Raw genomic sequence first — 20,295 nt, 5'->3', positions numbered from 1 at the left:
ACGCTTGTGCAACAAAAACATAATTTATGCTTACCTGATAAATTCCTTTCTCCTGTAGTGTGGTCAGTCCACGGGTCATCATTACTTCTGGGATATTAACTCCTCCCCAACAGGAAGTGCAAGAGGATCACCCAGCAGAGCTGCTATATAGCTCCTCCCCTCTACGTCACACCCAGTCATTCGACCGAGAACCAACGAGAAAGGAGAAGCCAAAGGGTGCAGTGGTGACTGGAGTATAATTTAAAAATTTAGACCTGCCATAAAAACAGGGCGGGCCGTGGACTGACCACACTACAGGAGAAAGGAATTTATCAGGCAAGCATAAATTATGTTTTCTCCTGTTAAGTGTGGTCAGTCCACGGGTCATCATTACTTCTGGGATACCAATACCAAAGCTAAAGTACACGGATGACGGGAGGGACAGGCAGGCTCTTTATACGGAAGGAACCACTGCCTGAAGAACCTTTCTCCCAAAAACAGCCTCCGAAGAAGCAAAAGTGTCAAATTTGTAAAATTTGGAAAAAGTATGAAGAGAAGACCAAGTTGCAGCCTTGCAAATCTGTTCAACAGAAGCCTCATTCTTAAAGGCCCAAGTGGAAGCCACAGCTCTAGTAGAATGAGCTGTAATTCTTTCAGGAGGCTGCTGTCCAGCAGTCTCATAAGCTAAACGTATTATGCTACGAAGCCAAAAAGAGAGAGAGGTAGCAGAAGCTTTTTGACCTCTCCTCTGACCAGAATAAACGACAAACAGGGATGACGTTTGTCGAAAATCCTTAGTTGCCTGTAGATAAAATTTCAGGGCACGGACTACATCTAGATTGTGTAGAAGACGTTCCTTCTTCGAAGAAGGATTAGGACACAAAGATGGAACAACAATCTCTTGATTGATATTCCTGTTAGTGACCACCTTAGGTAAGAACCCAGGTTTAGTACGCAGAACTACCTTGTCTGAATGAAAAATCAGATAAGGAGAATCACAATGTAAGGCAGATAACTCAGAGACTCTTCGAGCCGAGGAAATAGCCATTAAAAACAGAACTTTCCAAGATAACAATTTGATATCAATGGAATGAAGGGGTTCAAACGGAACACCCTGTAAAACATTAAGAACTAAGTTCAAACTCCATGGTGGAGCAACAGTTTTAAACACAGGCTTAATCCTGGCCAAAGCCTGACAAAAAGCCTGAACGTCTGGAACCTCTGACAGACGTTTGTGTAAAAGAATGGACAGAGCTGAAATCTGTCCCTTTAAGGAACTAGCGGATAAACCCTTTTCTAAACCTTCTTGTAGAAAAGACAATATCCTAGGAATCCTAACCTTACTCCATGAGTAACTTTTGGATTCGCACCAATATAAGTATTTACGCCATATTTTATGGTAAATCTTTCTGGTAACAGGCTTCCTAGCCTGTATTAAGGTATCAATTACTGACTCAGAAAAACCACGTTTTGATAAAATCAAGCGTTCAATTTCCAAGCAGTCAGCTTCAGAGAAATTATATTTTGATGTTTGAAGGGACCCTGGATCAGAAGGTCCTGTCTCAGAGGCAGAGACCAAGGTGGACAGGATGACATGTCCACTAGATCTGCATACCAAGTCCTGCGTGGCCACGCAGGCGCTATTAGAATCACTGATGCTCTCTCCTGTTTGATTCTGGCAATCAATCGAGGAAGCATCGGGAAGGGTGGAAACACATAAGCCATCCCGAAGGTCCAAGGTGCTGTCAAGGCATCTATCAGGACCGCTCCCGGATCCCTGGATCTGGACCCGTAACAAGGAAGCTTGGCGTTCTGTCGAGACGCCATGAGATCTATCTCTGGTTTGCCCCAACGTCGAAGTATTTGGGCAAAGACCTCCGGATGAAGTTCCCACTCCCCCGGATGAAAAGTCTGACGACTTAGGAAATCCGCCTCCCAGTTCTCCACTCCCGGGATGTGGATTGCTGACAGGTGGCAAGAGTGAGACTCTGCCCAGCGAATTATCTTTGATACTTCCATCATCGCTAGGGAGCTTCTTGTCCCTCCTTGATGGTTGATGTAAGCTACAGTCGTGATGTTGTCCGACTGAAACCTGATGAACCCCCGAGTTGTTAACTGGGGCCAAGCCAGAAGGGCATTGAGAACTGCTCTCAATTCCAGAATGTTTATTGGCAGGAGACTCTCCTCCTGAGTCCATGATCCCTGAGCCTTCAGAGAATTCCAGACAGCGCCCCAACCTAGTAGGCTGGCGTCTGTTGTTACAATTGTCCAATCTGGCCTGCTGAATGGCATCCCCCTAGACAGATGTGGCCGAGAAAGCCACCATAGAAGAGAATTTTTGGTCTCTTGATCCAGATTCAGAGTAGGGGACAAATCTGAGTAATCCCCATTCCACTGACTTAGCATGCACAATTGCAGCGGTCTGAGATGTAGGCGTGCAAAGGGTACTATGTCCATTGCCGCTACCATTAAGCCGATCACCTCCATGCATTGAGCCACTGACGGGTGTTGAATGGAATGAAGGACACGGCATGCATTTTGAAGCTTTGTTAACCTGTCTTCTGTCAGGTAGATCTTCATTTCTACAGAATCTATGAGTCCCCAAGAAGGGAACTCTTGTGAGTGGAAAGAGAGAACTCTTCTTTTCGTTCACCTTCCATCCATGCGACCTTAGAAATGCCAGTACTAACTCTGTATGAGACTTGGCAGTTTGAAAGCTTGAAGCTTGTATCAGAATGTCGTCTAGGTACGGAGCTACCGAAATTCCTCGCGGTCTTAGTACCGCCAGAAGAGCACCCAGAACCTTTGTGAAGATTCTTGGAGCCGTAGCCAATCCGAATGGAAGAGCTACAAACTAGTAATGCCTGTCTAGGAAGGCAAACCTTAGATACCGGTAATGATCTTTGTGAATCGGTATGTGAAGGTAAGCATCCTTTAAATCCACTGTGGTCATGTACTGACCCTTTTGGATCATGGGTAGGATTGTCCGAATAGTTTCCATTTTGAACGATGGAACTCTTAGGAATTTGTTTAGGATCTTTAAATCCAAGATTGGCCTGAAGGTTCCCTCTTTTTTGGGAACCACAAACAGATTTGAGTAAAACCCCTGTCCATGTTCCGACCGCGGAACCGGATGGATCACTCCCATTAGTAAAAGATCTTGTACACAGCGTAGAAACGCCTCTTTCTTTATTTGGTTTGTTGACAACCTTGACAGATGAAATCTCCCTTTTGGGGGAGAGGATTTGAAGTCCAGAAGATATCCCTGAGATATGATCTCTAACGCCCAGGGATCCTGGACATCTCTTGCCCAAGCCTGGGCGAAGAGAGAAAGTCTGCCCCCCACTAGATCCGTTCCCGGATCGGGGGCCCTCGATTCATGCTGTCTTAGGGGCAGCAGCAGGTTTTCTGGCCTGCTTGCCCTTGTTCCAGGACTGGTTAGGTCTCCAGCCTTGTCTGTAGCGAGCAACAGCTCCTTCCTGTTTTGGAGCAGAGGAAGTTGATGCTGCTCCTGCCTTGAAATTACGAAAGGAACGAAAATTAGACTGTCTAGCCTTAGGTTTGGCTCTGTCTTGAGGCAGGGCATGGCCTTTACCTCCTGTAATGTCAGCGATAATTTCTTTCAAACCGGGCCCGAATAAGGTCTGCCCTTTGAAAGGTATGTTAAGTAATTTAGATTTAGAAGTAACGTCAGCTGACCAGGATTTTAGCCACAGTGCTCTGCGTGCCTGAATGGCGAATCCGGAATTCTTAGCCGTAAGTTTTGTTAAATGTACTACGGCATCTGAAACAAATGAATTAGCTAGCTTAAGTGTTTTAAGCTTGCTTGAAATCTCATCTATAGTTATTGAGTCAAGAGTCTCTTCCAGGGACTCGGACCAAAAAGCGGCCGCGGCCGAGACAGACGCAATACATGCAAGGGGTTGCAATATAAAACCTTGTTGAACAAACATTTTCTTAAGGTAACCCTCTAATTTTTTATCCATTGGATCTGAAAAGGCACAGCTATCCTCCACTGGGATAGTGGTACGCTTAGCCAGAGTAGAAACCGCTCCCTCCACCTTAGGGACCGTCTGCCATAAGTCCCGTGTGGTGGCGTCTATTGGAAACATTTTTCTAAACACAGGAGGGGGGGGAAAAGGGTACACCGGGCCTATCCCACTCCTTAGTAATTATCTCTGTAAGCCTCTTAGGTATAGGAAATACGTCAGTACTCGCCGGTACCGCATAGTATCTATCCAGCCTACATAATTTCTCTGGGATTGCAACGGTGTTACAATCATTCAGAGCTGCTAATACCTCCCCTAACAGTACACGGAGGTTTTCGAGCTTAAACTTAAAATTAGAAATGTCTGAATCCATTCTATTGGGATCAGAACCGTCACCTGCAGATTGAAGCTCTCCGTCCTCATGTTCTGCATACTGTGACGCAGTATCAGACATGGCCCTATTATTAACAGCGCACTCTGTTCTCACCCCAGAGTGATCACGCTTACCTCTAAGTTCTGGTAATTTAGACAAAACTTCAGTCATAACATTAGCCATATCCTGTAATGTGATTTGTAATGGCCGCCCTGATGTACTCGGCGCTACAATATCACACACCTCCCGAGCGGGAGATGCAGGTACTGACACGTGAGGCGAGTTAGACGGCATAACTCTCCCCTCGTTGTTTGGTGAATGATGTTCAATTTGTACAGATTGACTTTTATTTAAAGTAGCATCAATGCAATTAGTACATAAATTTCTATTGGGCTCCACTTTGGCTTTAGCACATATAGCACAGAGATATTCCTCTGAATCAGACATGTTTAACACACTAGCAATTAAACTAGCAACTTGGAAATACTTTTCAAAGCAATTTACAAATAAAATGAAAAACGTACTGTGCCTTTAAGAAGCACAGAAAAAAAGTTATGACAGTTGAGTAATAATAAACCGGAGAAACTATAACATCAAATTCTTTCCGGTAAAACACAATTTTAGCAAAGGATTGCCCCCATTAGCAATGGATAACTAACCCTGAATAGCAGAAAAAATGTACAGAATATAAATGTTTTTTATCACAGTCAAAAGCACAATCTCACAGGTCTGCTGTGAGTGATTACCTCCCTCAAACTAACTTTTAAAGACCCCTGAGCTCTGTAGAGACGAACCGGATCATGCAGGGAAGAAAACAGACTTGTGACTGAATTTTCTGATGCGTAGCAAAAGCGCCAAAATAGGCCCCTCCCCCTCACACACAACAGTGAGGGAGATCAGTAAACTGTCTTAAATTAAATAAAACGACCGCCAAGTGGAAAAAAACAGTGCCCAAAACAATTTTTCACCCAGTACCTCAGATAATTAAACGATTTTAACATGCCAGCAAAAACGTTTAACATCAAATAAATGAAATGTCATTAGAAAGCCTGTTGCTAGTCGTTCCCACTGCAAGTTAGGCTAAAGTCTTATGCATACAGTATTATCCCAGTGAAGTGCCATTCCCCAGAATACTGAAGTGTAAATATACATACATGACAGCCTGATACCAGTTGCTACTACTGCATTTAAGGCTGAGCTTACATTATATCGGTATGGCAGTATTTTCTCAGTCAATTCCATTCTCAGAAAATAATATGCTGCTACATACCTCTTTGCAGGTTAACCTGCCCGCTATCCCCTGATCTGAAGTTTACCTCACTCCTCAGATTGCGAGAACAGCAAGATGATCTTAACTACGCCGGCTAAAATCATACAAAAACTCAGGTAGATTCTTCTTCAAATTCTACCTGAGAAGGAACAACACACTCCAGGGGTGTTTTAAAATAACAAACTTTTGATTGAAGGTATAAACCTAAGTATAATCACCACAGTCCTCTCACACATCCTATCTATTAGTTGGGTGCAAGAAAATGACTGGGTGTGACGTAGAGGGGAGGAGCTATATAGCAGCTCTGCTGGGTGATCCTCTTGCACTTCCTGTTGGGGAGGAGTTAATATCCCAGAAGTAATGATGACCCGTGGACTGACCACACTTAACAGGAGAAATAGATAAAGCCAAAATTTGACCCTTCAGGGTACTAGGAGGTAAACCCTTCTCCAGACCCTCCTGGAGAAAAGACAAAATCCTAGGAATCCTAACTCTACAACAAGAGTAGCCCCTAGATTCACACCAAAATAGATATTTACGCCATATCTTATAATAAATCTTTCTAGTCACAGGCTTATGTGCCTGAATCATAGTCTCAAAAACCGACTCAGAAAACCAATGCTTAGATAGAATCAAGCGTTCAATCTCCAAGCAGTCAGCTTCAGAGAAATTAGATTTGGATGAAAGAAGGGCCCCAGATCTGCATACCAGATTCTGCGAGGCCACACCGGTGCAATGAGAATCACAGACGCCCTCTCTTGTCTGATCTGAGCAATGACGAGGAAGAAGAGCAAAAGGAGGAAACACATATGCCAGACTGAACCTCCAAGGAACTGCTAGCGCATCTATCAGTACAGCCTGAGGATCCCTTGACCTCGATCCATACTTTGGAAGCTTGGCATTCTGACGAGATGCCATGAGGTCCAGCTCCTGCAGCCCCACTTGAGAATCAAGCTGGAAAACACCTCCAGATGAAGTTCCCACTCCCCCGGATGAAAAGTCTGTCTGCTCAGAAAATCCACTTCCCAATTGTCCATCCCTGGAATGTGGATCGCAGATAGACAACAGCTGTGAGCCTCCACCCACTGCATAATCTTGGCTACCTCTGTCATGGCCAGGGAACTCAGAGTTCCCCCCTGATTGATGTAAGCCACTGACGTAATGTTGTCCAACTGAAACCTGATAAACTGGGTTTAAGCTGAGGCCAGGCCAGAATAGCATTGAAGATTGCCCTTAGCTCGAGAATATTTATGGGAAGAACCGATTCCTCCCGGGACCATAGACCCTGAGCCTTTAACGGACCCCAGACAGCTCCCCAACCCAGCAGACTGGCATCAGTGGTCACGATCACCCAAGTAGGCCTGCGAAAACAGGTTCCCCGGGAGAGAAGATCTTGAAACATCCACAACAGAAGATAATCTCTTGTAGCCTGATCTAGAACAATCTTTGGGGACAGATTCGTATAATCCCCGTTCCACTGTCTAAGCATGCATAACTGCAGAGGTCTGAGATGGAACAGAGCAAACGGAATGATGTCCATGACTGAAACTATCAGACCAATAACCTCCATACACTGGGCCACCGACGGCCGAAGAGTGGACTGAAGAGAAAGGCACAAATTGAACATCTTCGATTTCCTTGCTTCTGTCAAAAAAATCTTCATCTCTAAAGAATCTATAATGGTTCCCAAGAATACCACTCAATCAAGAAACTTTTTCCTAAATTCACCATCCAACCGTGGGAGCAAAGAAAAGACAACAACAACTCCGTGTGGGAGCTTGCTAGTTGAAAAGATGGCACCTGAACTAGAATTTCATCCAGATAAGGCGCTACCACAACCCCCTGTAATCTGAGTACTGCCAGCAATGCTCCCAGGACCTTTGAGAACACCCTGGGAGCTGTTGCAATACCAAAAGGAAGGGCCACAAACTGAAAATGCCTGTATAGGAAAGCAAGTCTCAGAAACCTGTGATGGTCCCTGTGGATGGGAATATGCAGATATGCATCCTTCAGATCTACTGTTGTCATGAATTGACCCTCTTGAACCAGAGGAAGAATGGACCGAATAGTTTCCATCTTGAAAGACGGAACTCTGAGAAACTTGCTTACACTCTTGAGATCTAGAATAGGCCTGAAAGTTCCCTCCTTTTTTGGAACGATAAACAGATTGGAATAGAAACCCAGCCGCTGCTCCTGAACTGGAACAGGAACGATCACTCCCATGTGTGAAAGATCCTGAACACAACTTAAGAATGCCTCTCTTTTTATCTGGTCTACAGATAACCTGGAGAGAAGAAACCTGTCCCTGGGAGGAAAAGTCCTGAACTCTAGTTTGTATCCCTAGGACACAATATCTATTACTCAGGGATCTGGAACATCTTGGACCCAGGCTTGAGCGATAAAGGAAAAAGTCTGCCCTTTATGCTGACTTTGAGTCATCCACAGGCTTCTTAAGTTGCTTCCCCTTGCTCCAGGACTGATTGGATTTCCCAGAGGGCTTGGACTGATCCTGCTTGGAGGAGGAAGGGCTTACCAGAGAAGTTACGAAAGGAATGAAAATTACTCAGACGACCCTTCTGTTTATTTCTCTTATCCTGAGGGAGAGAATGCCTCTTTCCCTCCTGAAATATCAGAAATAATCTCAGCCAAACCTGGCCCAAACAAGATCTTACCCTTGTAAGGAATGGACAAAAGCTTAGATTTAGATGATACATCCGCAGACCAGGACTTTAACCATAAGGCCCTGTGCGCCAGAACAGCAAAACCAGAAATCTTTGCTCCCAGCTTGATGACCTGTAAAGAAGTATCCGCAATAAAGGAATTGGCCAATTGTAAAGCCCTAAGTCTATCCTGAATCTCCTCTAGAGGAGTATCCTGCTAAATAGGATCAGACAACGCATCAGACTAATATGCAGTCACACTGCTAACCGTAGCAATACACACATCAGGCTGCCATTGGAACGCCTGGTGAACATACATAATTTTAAGTAAAGCTTCCAACTTCTTATCGAGGGGATCCTTAAAAGAGCAACTATCCTCAATAGGAAAAGTGGTCCTTTTGGCCAAGGTGAAAATTGCTTCCTCCACCTTAGGAACCGTCTGCCAATCTTCCTTGATAGAATCAGCAATAGGAAACATCTTACTAAAAATGGGAGAAGGTGAAAAAGGAATCCCAGGCTTTTAACACTCCCGTGCAATAATCTCTGAGACACGATCTGGAATGGGAAACACTTCCACCACGGAATGAACGTCAAAAAACTTATTAAGCTTACTAGACTTCTAAGGAGTAACTATGACCGTTGCATCAGTCATCTAAGGTAGCCAAAACCTCCCTGAGTAATAAACGGAGGTGCTCAAGCTTAAACCTGAAAGAAATAACCTCAGAATCAGAAGAAGGAATTACACTGTCAGAATCTGAAATTTCACCCTCAGACACCACGGAAGTGTCTTCCTCCTCAGATCTATGGGAAGAAACACTTGACATAACTGCAACAGAATCAGAAGTCTTAAATTTCCTCTTGCGCTTCCCCTGCAACACAGGGAAAGCTGAAAAAGCCTCAGAAACAGCCGGGAGTAGCCATATACTGTAAAGAAAAACCAACCTGAGATGAACCGCAGGGCACTGCATGAGAAGAGGATAAAGATTGGGAGAAATGGGGAGAAAACTGAGGAATAGCTTGAACAGGAGACTCCTGAACAACATTCTCCTTAGAAAATGAAGGCTCTGAAACAAAAAGCCTATCCCTATAATGTAATGTTCTCTCCACAAATGAGGAACAAAAAGCGAAAGGTGGCTCCACATTAGCATCTAAACATAAAGAGCAAGTCACAGCTTGCAGGTCCTCTTGATCCATCTTTAGCACACAAAGAATCAAAAAAATATAACAGAAAAAATAAAACTGTTACTGTAACTTTAACAAAAGAAAAAACAGAATAAACCTTTACTGCACAAGTCTACACCACAGCAAACCTTGCTGAGGTGCTAACCAAACCTTCCACAGACCGGAGGAAAACGTATCCCAAGCGCAGCACAGATAGTAATCCGGAACTCCCCTGTCAGCACTCGCTCTCCGTAACAGCCGGAAACAGAAGCCGTCAGGAAAAGAAGAGACCCAGAAATAGCAGGCAAAAAAACATGCAAAGCTAACTCCGCCCATCAAGGGCGTACACAATCACCTCCTGGCCGGCATTACACATGACATATCAAACAGCCGCCGGGAGGGAAGAAAAAAGCGTTATAATTATAAAATACACAGACCGCTGTAACCACTGACGACCCATCTGCTTAAGAGAAGTCCTAACAGAATAAAAATTTTACAGTTACCAATACAAAAAATGATAAACACACAGAGCCATAATAAGGAGAAAACAAAAAAACACTCCTAACAGAGCCGACTAAACCCAGCAGTGCCCCACAAAAACTGCCATAAAAAATCTTGCACAAACAGGAATAATATCCCAAAATTAACGTCATAAGTGCTAAACAGTTCTGAACCTTGCACATCAGAAAATAACATAGCACTAACCTCCATAACAATCTACCCGGCAGCAGGGCAGTTCACTAGGTTTGAAAGGCTTCTTTCCTAACATGGACCTGTGGATACAAAAAAGACCAAGTAAACCTACTTAGTCTTTTACCAAAAGGGCAGCACAAACAACTTGGGAGGCACAGTAAGGATTATACCCCACAAGTTCCCAAAAAAGCTTAAAAGCCACCACTGCTCTACTGAAGAGACTGACATGGACTACGGCTAAACCCCAGAAAAAAAAACAGAGCAAACCTGCTCTGCTTTAAAAAATAAACTCTTGATTGAAGAATCAGACACCTAACTTTACCCCTCCTTGCAACTGATACAAGCAAAGAGAATAACTGGGGGTTGTGTGTAAGGGAGTGGTATTTAACAGCTTTGCTGTGGTGCTCTTTGCCTCCTCCTGCAGGTCAGGAGTAATATTCCCCAATAGTAATCATGATGATCAGTGGGCTCACTGTGTCATTAGAAAGAAACACCCTTTACACAAACAGGAGCAAGCTGGAGTCTGTAGACATTAATACACATCTAAAACTTGAATTTATCTCCAATTCTATTGTTTTGGAGGAGTCTGTAAACCTTGCTGCACTGATAATGTTTTAAAGCAGACCTCATGCATGAAATACAGTGACATTAGCTTACCTCAGCTTGGTGAAATAAATCTTGAGTAGTCTTGAGCAACCCTTCTCCCCTACAACAAACAGAAAACGAAAATAAAACCCTGTTCCATGTTTATTCCAGATTACATTTTCCAAGCAAAGCCAGGTAGGAAAGGCAGTGGTATTGGTTAAATAGGCTCAAAATACTTCATCCAAAAGTTATTTTCTACTGTTATTGCAGCAAACAATGTTTAGTTTTGGAGAAAAACATATCTATATACATATAGATACACACACATACATATAGATACACACACATACATATAGATACACACACATACATATACATACACACACATACATATAGATACACACACATACATATACATACACACACATACATATAGATACACACACATACATATAGATACACACACATACATATAGATACACACACATACATATAGATACACACATATAGATACACACACATACATATAGATACACACACATACATATACATACACACACATACATATACATACACACATACATATACATACAAACACATACATATAGATACACACACATACATATAGATACACACATACATATAGATATACACATACATACACATACATACACATACATACACACACATACATATACATACACACATACATATACATACACACACATACATATACATACACACATACATACACACACATACATATACATACACACACATACATATACATACACACACATACATACACGCACATATACATACACACACATACATATACATACATATACATACACACACATACATATACATACACACACATACATATACATACACACACATACATATACATACACATACATATACATATACATACACACACATACAGATACACACACATACAGATACACACATACATATACATACACACACATACATATACATACACACACATACATACACATACATACACACACATACATATAGATACACACATACATATACATACACACACATACATATACATACACACATACATATACATACACACACATACATATACATACACACACATACATATACATACACACACATACATACACACATACATACACACACACATATACATACACACACATACATATAGATACACACACATACATACACACACATATACATACACACACATACATATACATACACACATACATATACATACACACACATACATATAGATACACACACATACATATACATACACACACATACATACATATACATACACACACATACATATACATACACACACATACATACACACACATACATATACATACACACACAGACATACACACACATACATATACATACACACACATACATACGAGTGTGTGTTAATATTTAATACTTTCAGAGTAACTGCTGAATACAATTGATATACAAACACTGCAGCAAGATGTATCTCTGAGAATCATCTGTGATTCTTTAATAATTCATATAGAGCTTGCAATTTTAAACAACTTTCCAGTTGACTTCTGTTATGATATTTGCTTTGTTCTCTTTGTTGAAGAGTAAGCCTCAATAGAATCAGGAGCAGCAATACACTACTGGGAGTTAGTTGAACATATCTGGTGAGCCAATGACACAGTGGAGGCTCCTCCATGTGTGCACACTCGCACGTGCCCCCCTGTGATGCTGAGAGGAAAAAAAAAATATTGAATAAAATATCATTTTTACAATATCCCCCTATTGAAAAAATTATATTTTATTTTTATCCCCCAAATATCAAATTCTGATGTTTTTTTTAATATAATAATAAAAAAAAAAATAATTATGGGTGTTTTTTTTCCCCTTATCGCACGTGCGGTTAGAGCCCTATCATGCCTGTCAGTGATGTCTATATTGTTCACTGCAGGCATCAAACCAGTTCTGTATACATGCCTTATCGCACAGGCTGAACTGTGCGAGAGTGGGGAGGGACTTGTTCTGACAAGTTCAGCCTGTGCCCTGATAGGCTGCACGGATATGTCAGAGAGTGGGGAGGGACAATAACAAGATGTTACGAGCAACGTTCCCTCTAACGTGTGTCAATTAAGGCCGCGCATCTGAGCCCTCAGCCCGCCAAAAGCCTAGTCAGCACAGCTCATCGCTCACTTTACAGGGTGTGTAGCTCACCAGGTCGCTCCTATCCTGTCCGATCTCTCCAGAGCTGGAAGCAGGCAGCAGCAAAGCAGGAGTGCAGTGCTAGATTGACTCAGCATCATGCACAAGGGGAAGGCGCAGCAATTCAGTGTCACCCGGCCAGCACCGTTCTCTCCAGTACACCTTATTGCTGCATAGGAGCCTGTGCAGTCAGTGGTTAGTGCAGCTTTCTTAGTGTAAATTGTTAAATTATGGTGTAAAGTGTACTGTTAATGTTAATAAAAGTTAAAGACTTTAAAGTTTCACATAGAATAAATGCAAGGGCCGTATCGGCAGTTGTGGGGGACAGGGGATTGTCTGAGGAAAATTAAATATCTAACTTGGGGAGGTGCAAGAGTCACAGCTCTGTTTCTCCTGTATAGCTATAACTTGACTTTATTAAATGTAGCTCAGTTAGTTACAGGACTCTTCAGCTGCTAGCTAGGTGCTGTCTGTACAGGGGGGGGGGCAGAGTTTTCAACACGGAGTTCAGCGTGTGAGATGTTTGCTTTGGGCTGACGATCTTAAGCCTCCCCCCTGTTGCAGTTTGTTTTTATTATGTTTCTCCTCACAAATCCTGAGTTCCTGACAGGCAGTGTATTTCAGCCTGGCTGTCTGCTTGAGCGTGACAGAATATTGGGATGGCTGCTGCTAACCAAATGTTGGGTTGCTGTGTGTGAGAGGTGTGTGTGGCTGTGTGGCTACTGGCTGTGTGTGTGTGTGGCTACAGACTGTGTGGGTGTGTGTGTGGCTACTGCCTGTGTGAGTGTGTGGCTAATGGCTGTGTGTGTGTGGCTGTGTGAGTGTGTGTGAGCATCACAAAAAAATCAAGTAAATCTAACCACAGTGGGATAACTGACATTTAAGACACTTTTTCGGCCACAGTTGTCAGACTATGTATATATGTGTATATATATATATATGTGTGTATATATATATATGTATATATATATATATATATATATATATGTGTATATATATATGTGTATATATGTATATGTGTATATATGTATATATATATATATATGTATATATATATATATGTATATATATATATATATGTATATATATATATATGTATATATATATATATATATATATATATATATATATATATATATATATATGTGTATATATATATATATATATATATATATATATGTGTATATATATATATATATATATATATATATATATATATATATATATATATATATATATATATATATATATATATCCTTATACTGCGGCTGCCCCAGTGACAGGACTCTTATACCCAGTATATATATATATATATATATATATATATAATGGGCGGAGCCATCTGAGGGGCGGGGCTAGTGCTCCCCCATCTTCAAAAGTGACCAGCCGCCACTGCAATGACAAGGCATATGTGTGTAACCACCAATCATTAGCTATGTTCCAGCAGTGCATTGCTGCTCCTTGGTCTATCTAGGTGAACAATGACACAAGGCATATACACGTGTAGCCACCAATCACTAGCAAGATCCTAGTAGTGCATTGCAGTTCAACAGGTATGCATTTCAACAGATCATACCAAGAGAACAAATCAAATAAAACAAAAGTAACGTGGACAGTTGTTTAATATGGCATTCTCTGTCTGAACAATGAAAGTTTAATTTTGACTATTGGTCAAAAAAGTTTAATTTTGACTAAGGTGTACTAGTTTCTCTTATGTTTAATTATCTATTTTTCTACACCTCCATGCACCTTGGTATCCATAAATGTATTTTTTTAATGTGGGACCTTGTCCATAGCCAACACACATCCCAGTAATAGCTGGTATAAATATTAGCATATATACACACACACAAGTGAATTTTGAGTTAAAACCTGTTTGGCACTAATGTGAAATTAAAGGATGAGAAAAATACCTGGTAAACAAATACATGCTGTATGCCATGCTGGACATAGTCTGCCCATGTCTAACCACTTCATTATCTTGATCTTCCCATTTTTCAGTTTCTGAATCCACATCTGATGTAAGTAAACGTAGCTCAAGTCCCAGCTTGGCAATTTTCCCCTGCTCCTAAATACATATTAAAACATAATTTAAAATGTTGATATTGCCAACATTTTGCAAAGTACCAACATATAGCGTAGAATAAAGGGACAAATTCCCCTTAATATACTACATTTATATGAACATTGTATGTAAGAGATTGCATTTAAATGGAATTTGCTGAATTTGTTTTCCGCATTAACAGTGTCAATTTTATTCTTCTATATGAATGATAGAAAAGGTTTGTGTATGGTATCCCTTTAATTTCTTTTATGGTGAGTTGATTATTATCAAACACATAATACACTGATTTATTATATGCACACAGCTTGTCAAAGCATAAATGGAACAAAGTACCAAGTGAGCAAATAGAGAGATAAATGTTGCATGCAGTGATGACTGACAATACAGTCAAACTTTACTCTTTTGTTAATTGTTGTTATTATTAGATGCAATAAAGATATATATATATATATTTATATATTTATATATATATATATATATATATATATATATATATATATATATATATATACAGTATATATTATACTTCGTTTCTTTCATGGTGGCGAGATTCCACAAGCTATTACTCCTGGGAATTCCACTCTTGGCCAATAGGAGGAGGCAAAGATTCCCAAAACTCCAGCTCTGAAAAGCCCTGAAGTGTCAGAACATTTATAGGAAACCTTGCCTTCTGAGGATATCAAACCCCCTGTGCTCTCTGAGACCCACAGACTGCACCCCAACTCGAAAGACTTGCATCTGTTGTGATCACAGTCCAAATTAAATGAACAAAGGACGCTCCTAGAACAATGGATTGATGATTTATCCATCAGGAAATGTATTGTCTTGCTCTGAAATCCAGAAGGATCCCTGCAAAAAGTATATAAGGTTAAGCATCCTTCAAATCTATTGTAGACATAAACTGCTCTTGTTGAATAAGAGGAAATAATTCAAATTGTCTCCATCTTGAAAGTAGGAACCTTGAGAAACTTGTTTAAAGTCTTTAAATCCAGAACTGGCCTAAAAATCCCCTCCTTCTGGCACTATTACCACTTATCTTAGATTCCAGATCTAAGACTGACTTAAAAAGGCTCATGCCTTTATAGGATTCTTTGGGACATAAGAAATCTTCCTCTGGGAGGTCTTGATTTGAAACCTATAGTGTATCCCAGGGAAAATATAGTTAGAACACAAGGATCTTGAACAGATTGAACCCAAACCCACTTATGAAAGTCTAATCTACCCCAATACCAGAGCTATGGATTGGGGGAGGCACCTTCATGCTGACTTAGTAGTGGAGACAGGCTTCTTAGACGATTTAGTCTTGTTCAAATGTGAATTTGGCTTCCAGGAAGAGCTGCCCTGTTTCTGAGTAGAAGACAAAAGGAATGAAAACTGTAAGAAGCCCTGATCTTCTAACAGAAGTGACATCAAGAATAAAGATATGGATAGTCCCATAGCAAGATTTTTTTTTAGCTAAACACAACTATAATTATGAACACCTACAGCTAACAGGCATAAAACACATTGTTGCAAACCGGAGAGGAGGGAACCTAGATAGGTTACTACTCCAGCATGACACTAGATGGATGTACAAATTAAAAACATTATTATCAAGAAGCCTAAATGAAAAAATAGAATTTGCCAGTTTTCTATAGGTAAGATAATAGATGTCCTGGTATTTAAGCTGTAAATAAACAGAGAATAAAAATATGTTGATAAATGATTATATATATATATATATATATATATATATATATATATATATATATATATATATATATATATGTGTTGTGTTAAAAGAGAAAAGGATGATTCAGCGCTAGGTGTCCCCCCCGAGAAATATATAATTTGTAATGTGGAAGGATGAACTGGCTGCCCTTATACCTGAAATGAGGGCAATTGCAGGGTCCCCACCCTGCACTGTCTTATTTCAATTTACAGAGAGAACTATTGGTAGGAAGAGCGGTATTAAGGCGCACTGTTCATAAGAATAATAACCAATATATTATTAATAATGGTGTCAAAATAGTAGGTATAGTGCAAGAATCAGAGTATTTTAATACAGATTGTTCTATATAATGTATCTAGTACAAGTATTTGTACCAGCAGCGTCTGGATGAGTAATATCAAAAAATATTTGCAAATTATATTATGTATAAGAGTAGGATGGTGTACCAATCAGGTCAATTTGATATCCTAAAAAACTTTTTTCTTTCCTTCACAGTTAAAGGTACTAATAGTTCACTTGATATGACATCATAAAGTTCACAAAGTTCACAGGTATTTTTAGTCCCAAAGTTCAAGTAGATTATGTAGAATAAATAATAGTTTTCTGTCTAATCCTAATGTTGTAAATAAATGCCCACTTACTAGATGTAACCTCAATCCTATGAGGTAAGTGGGAAGCGTCTTTAGTAAATACAGTTGTCCCTCAGCAATCTGGAACCGCTGCTTCTCTGCCTCTTTGGTGTGGTTAGAAACACTGCTTTCCTGCTTCCTTAGTATGGTAGAGATTTCTTTCTCCCTCCTTCTAGTTTGCTTGGTTATTCACTCAGCTCCCAGTAATCCGTGATGTGGAATACATAGATAAGGGAACACAAATATGGAAAGGATAGTGCAACACTGTTGTACAAGTTTAAAACATATATTTATTTCATATGTAAAAAATGCTCACATTCTTCCACCTCAATCCAATATGAGGTATCAGTTAGGCATAGTAGTGCAATATAACAAGTACAAAATTCCAAAGTGAATAGTCAGAAGTGCAGGAAAACGGCATATAAGCAGTTTATAAGATGCAGTTCAATATATTTTTGTTCAAATCTCTCCTTACGCGTTTCAAAGGTTTCAAATAATGGGTTACCTTCTTCATTAGAGGAAAAAAAAATTTCACTCAAAATTACATCTATGATTCAGCATATGGGGCGAACCTGGTATACCATGTCAGATATATAGATGACCTCATCTTTATATGGAGGGGTGAACCATCTACCGCGGAATCATTTGTGGAACATCTCAACTCGAACAATAGAGGTTTGGTGTTCACGAGCTCTATAGAGAGAAAATCAATAGTGTTTCTAGATCTGAATCTCTGCTTCACCGAGGGTAAGGTGACTAGCACCACCTTCTTTAAAGCAGTTGATTGTAACAGCTACCTTGATTTTAAGAGTTGTCACTACCACCCTTGGAAATTAAACGTCCCTTATGGTCAGTTCAAAAGGGTACGCCGGAATTGTAGCTCTGTGGCTGATTATGAATCACAGAGTCTCACTCTCAAAGAACGATTTAGGGAAAAACACTACCCTAATGCCATCATTGAAAATGGCTTTCTGAGGGCTCTAAATGATGATAGGGACAAATACTTCACTAGTTCTAATGTACAACAGGAAACCACGAATAACAGTGATTTTCATAAAGATCCTTTGTTTATTACTCAGTTCAACTGTAATCACAACTTAATTAGAGAGATTGTCACCAGACATTGGAAAATTTTGCTTAAGGATCCCATTCTGAAAAAAACTTTGGATGATACACCCAGAGTTGTGTACAGAAGGGCTCCGAGGCTCAAAACAATGTTGGCTCCGAGCAAGATTGTCAAACATAGACAGTCTTCTTTTGGTGTTAACAGTAATAATTTGCGAAATGGGTCATTTAAATGTAGACGAGCCCGCTGTAAGATGCGTAATTTTATTGATCAGCGTAAGACTTTCAGTTCCAGTGTCACCAATAAGTCCTACACAATAATTGGCCATGCCTCTTGCGCTTCCACTTATGTGGTCTATCTACTCACTTGTTTCTGTGGGGCCCAATATGTTGGGCGCACCTGTAGACATCTCAGCACTAGATGGTCTGCACACTATCGGAATATGAAGAATAACTTCAGACTCCATAGTGTTTCAAGACATTGCAATGACGTACATAAGGGAGACCTCAACTGCTACTCTGTGGTTCCTATTGAATATATTCCCAAATCCCATTTATATAATCGATTCTTTAGGCTCAGACAGAGGGAGACCTATTGGATCCATTTGCTGAAAAGCATGCACCCAGATGGTCTCAACTTATGCGTTGATCTGGCGGCTTTCTCTTAGAGGCTGGGTCCTGATGTCCCTCTGCCTGAGCCTGCTTTATCCTATTTATATTTTATTCTTGTATATTGTCTGCATTATGACAGAATTATCAGCCAGATTTTGTTTAACACTAATATTCTGATCTCAACATAAGATGATCCTCACAGTAATATACATTGATACTTATCTATCATAATATATGGTCTTTTTGTTCTATCTATTATGTATTGTCATTATCCACATTTTTTAAAGGTCTAACCTTATAACTTGTTTTACTCATTTTTTAAGTTATGTTGTGTAGCTGAGGATTATTTACAAAATATTATTTTCTCTAATATATTTTTACACATTATTTGGGTTTAAACTACTATAGTTCACCGCTAATGATTTTTGTATTTGCAATGTCAGTAGGTACTCATTACATGGGTATATATTTGTCTGCTATATGCATTCAATTTAGCTGGGGCTGGATCTGTACGTTCTATCTTCTCTGTTATATATATAGCAGCCATCGACACCACCATTTTGCCAATTTGACTTACGATTGTTAACACGAGGAATGCAGATGCAGACTAGCTTGTGTTCTGTTCATAAGGTCCCAGCCATATTTGTATATGCTTAGTTTATATTTTGAATTGCTCATTCACTATTTTAATATGTAGCTAAGAATCTTTTATCATATATAGTCTTAGGCCCTTTGTCATAGTTAAGGATTTGATCATACGAATTATATATGAACTGTCTGTGATTGCGGACTTTGATTAGATGTCTTAGCAATTTTTACTGTTTTATTAATTTTATATGTAACATATGATTACCATGTATGTTTATTACAGTCGGTACCGCTTTCACATTCGTCATCCCACACTCATTCTGGAGTAGGTGTTACTTTTACTATAGATGTGAATCTCAACTTACGATTGGTCTCATGAAGGGTGTGGATGCAGACCGATCTGTGATTGGACGATTCTTATGTTAAATAGAGCGGGGTTTTCAAATGTAATATCAGCCTGATGAAACGACCGGAAGGTCGAGAAACGCGTTGCTGTTTCCATTCTACTTTTAACTCATGTTTTAACAGTGATTTTATCTAAATAAATTTGTATCTTCGATATCCCCGCTCTCCGTGTACTGCTTCATGGTTGGTCCGGCTACCTGCCTTTCATACTAGGAGCTTACAGTGATTGGTTGATATCACTGACAATCTGTCTGCCTTGACGCTCCCACTATCTGTAGCTGTGGATTGGT

At 40.1% G+C, this 20,295-nt stretch overlaps 1 protein-coding gene across 1 annotated transcript in view; it reads right to left on the bottom strand.

Moving 5' to 3' along the window:
* CTNNAL1 (catenin alpha like 1) overlaps positions 1-20,295 on the bottom strand; it is a 727,303-nt gene that overhangs the window by 61,330 nt on the left and 645,678 nt on the right. Inside the window, exons 14-15 of the mRNA XM_053714583.1 lie at positions 14,844-14,998; positions 10,783-10,831 (exon numbers count right to left, since the gene is read on the bottom strand). Of these exons, the coding sequence (XP_053570558.1) occupies positions 10,783-10,831; positions 14,844-14,998 (204 nt within the window). The remainder of the gene's footprint in view (positions 1-10,782; positions 10,832-14,843; positions 14,999-20,295) is intronic.

This window comes from Bombina bombina, chromosome 5, assembly GCF_027579735.1.
Source record: "Bombina bombina isolate aBomBom1 chromosome 5, aBomBom1.pri, whole genome shotgun sequence".
NCBI classification, from domain to species: domain Eukaryota; kingdom Metazoa; phylum Chordata; class Amphibia; order Anura; family Bombinatoridae; genus Bombina; species Bombina bombina.
The sequence above is the reverse complement of the archived record's forward strand: the minus strand, read 5'-3'. Positions and strand labels throughout refer to the sequence as shown.